Source organism: Microtus ochrogaster, unplaced genomic scaffold (assembly GCF_000317375.1).
Source record: "Microtus ochrogaster isolate Prairie Vole_2 unplaced genomic scaffold, MicOch1.0 UNK44, whole genome shotgun sequence".
NCBI classification, from domain to species: Eukaryota; Metazoa; Chordata; class Mammalia; order Rodentia; family Cricetidae; genus Microtus; species Microtus ochrogaster.
This window is the reverse complement of record NW_004949142.1, coordinates 996,772-997,771: the sequence shown is the minus strand read 5'-3', so window position 1 is coordinate 997,771 and position 1,000 is coordinate 996,772. Positions and strand designations below refer to the sequence as shown.

Genomic DNA, 1,000 nt, shown 5'->3' with positions numbered 1-1,000 from the left:
CCCTCTCCTTCCTCCCTCCCTCTCCTTCCTCCTACTTTGTTTTTCTTCTTGCTTTTTTTTTGGGGGGGGGGACAAGGTTTTACCCTGCAGCCCAGGCTAGTTTCAAGCTCTTGATCCTCCTGTCTCCACCTCCCAAGTACGAATCAATACAATACATCCAATAGTTTTGGTTTTTGGATAGTCTCCGAAGCTGGCCTCAAACTTGCATCAGTCTCCTGCATCAGCCTTCTCTGATTCCTAGAAATTGCCCTGTCTCCTTCCTCTAGGCCCTGAGGACTGCCCTTGATTTTTGACTTTTCACCAACCATCTCCTTAACTTTCTCTGTTCTCTAGGGTGGCTGAAGTCTTAGAAGGCAAAGGAGCAGGGAAGAAGGGCCGCTTCCAGGGCAAGGCCACTAAGATGAGCCGTCGGGCAGAGGTGCAGGCACTTCTGCAGGACTATGTCAGCTCACAGAGTGCTGAGGAGTGAGGGGCCAGGATGCCTGTCCCCGTGACCACAGCAGTCTTTTGGACAGTAAAAGAGTGTCACCCAAAATGATTGTGTACTGTTGTTTATGCATGGTGCATTCGAGTGTGCTAATGCATTAACACCTCTGTGAACAGTTTCTAAAAACTGGCTCCTCTTAGGTATAATCCCATGAGTGGAGATTAAATTAATGATCTAGGCTCTGCTGAAAGCTTCTTGCTCGTATAGTTGCTTATGGCAACAAGGCTTGATACTACAAGACTTGACTTAGGCTGGAGAGATGGCTCAGAGGTTAAAAGCAGTGGCTGTTCTTCCAGAGGTTCTAAGTTCAATACCCAGCAACCACTTGGTGGCTCACAATCATCTGTAATGAGATCTGATGCCTTCTTCTGGCTTGCAGGCAGAATACTGTACACATAATAAATTAGTCTATAAAAAGGAAAGAAAGAAAGAAAGAAAGAAAGAAAGAAAGAAAGAAAGAGAAAGAAAGAAAGAAAGAAAGAAAGAAAGAAAGAAAGAAAGAAAGAAAGAAAG

General features: G+C 45.0%; 1 protein-coding gene across 1 annotated transcript in view; it reads left to right on the top strand.

Annotated features, from left to right (window-relative positions):
• Positions 1-659, top strand: part of LOC101996284 (alanyl-tRNA editing protein Aarsd1) — a 10,266-nt gene extending 9,607 nt beyond the window's left edge. Inside the window, exon 12 of the mRNA XM_005369064.2 lies at positions 334-659. Within this exon, the coding sequence (XP_005369121.1) occupies positions 334-469 (136 nt within the window). The 3' untranslated portion in view covers positions 470-659. The remainder of the gene's footprint in view (positions 1-333) is intronic.
• Positions 660-1,000: the final 341 nt, after the last annotated feature.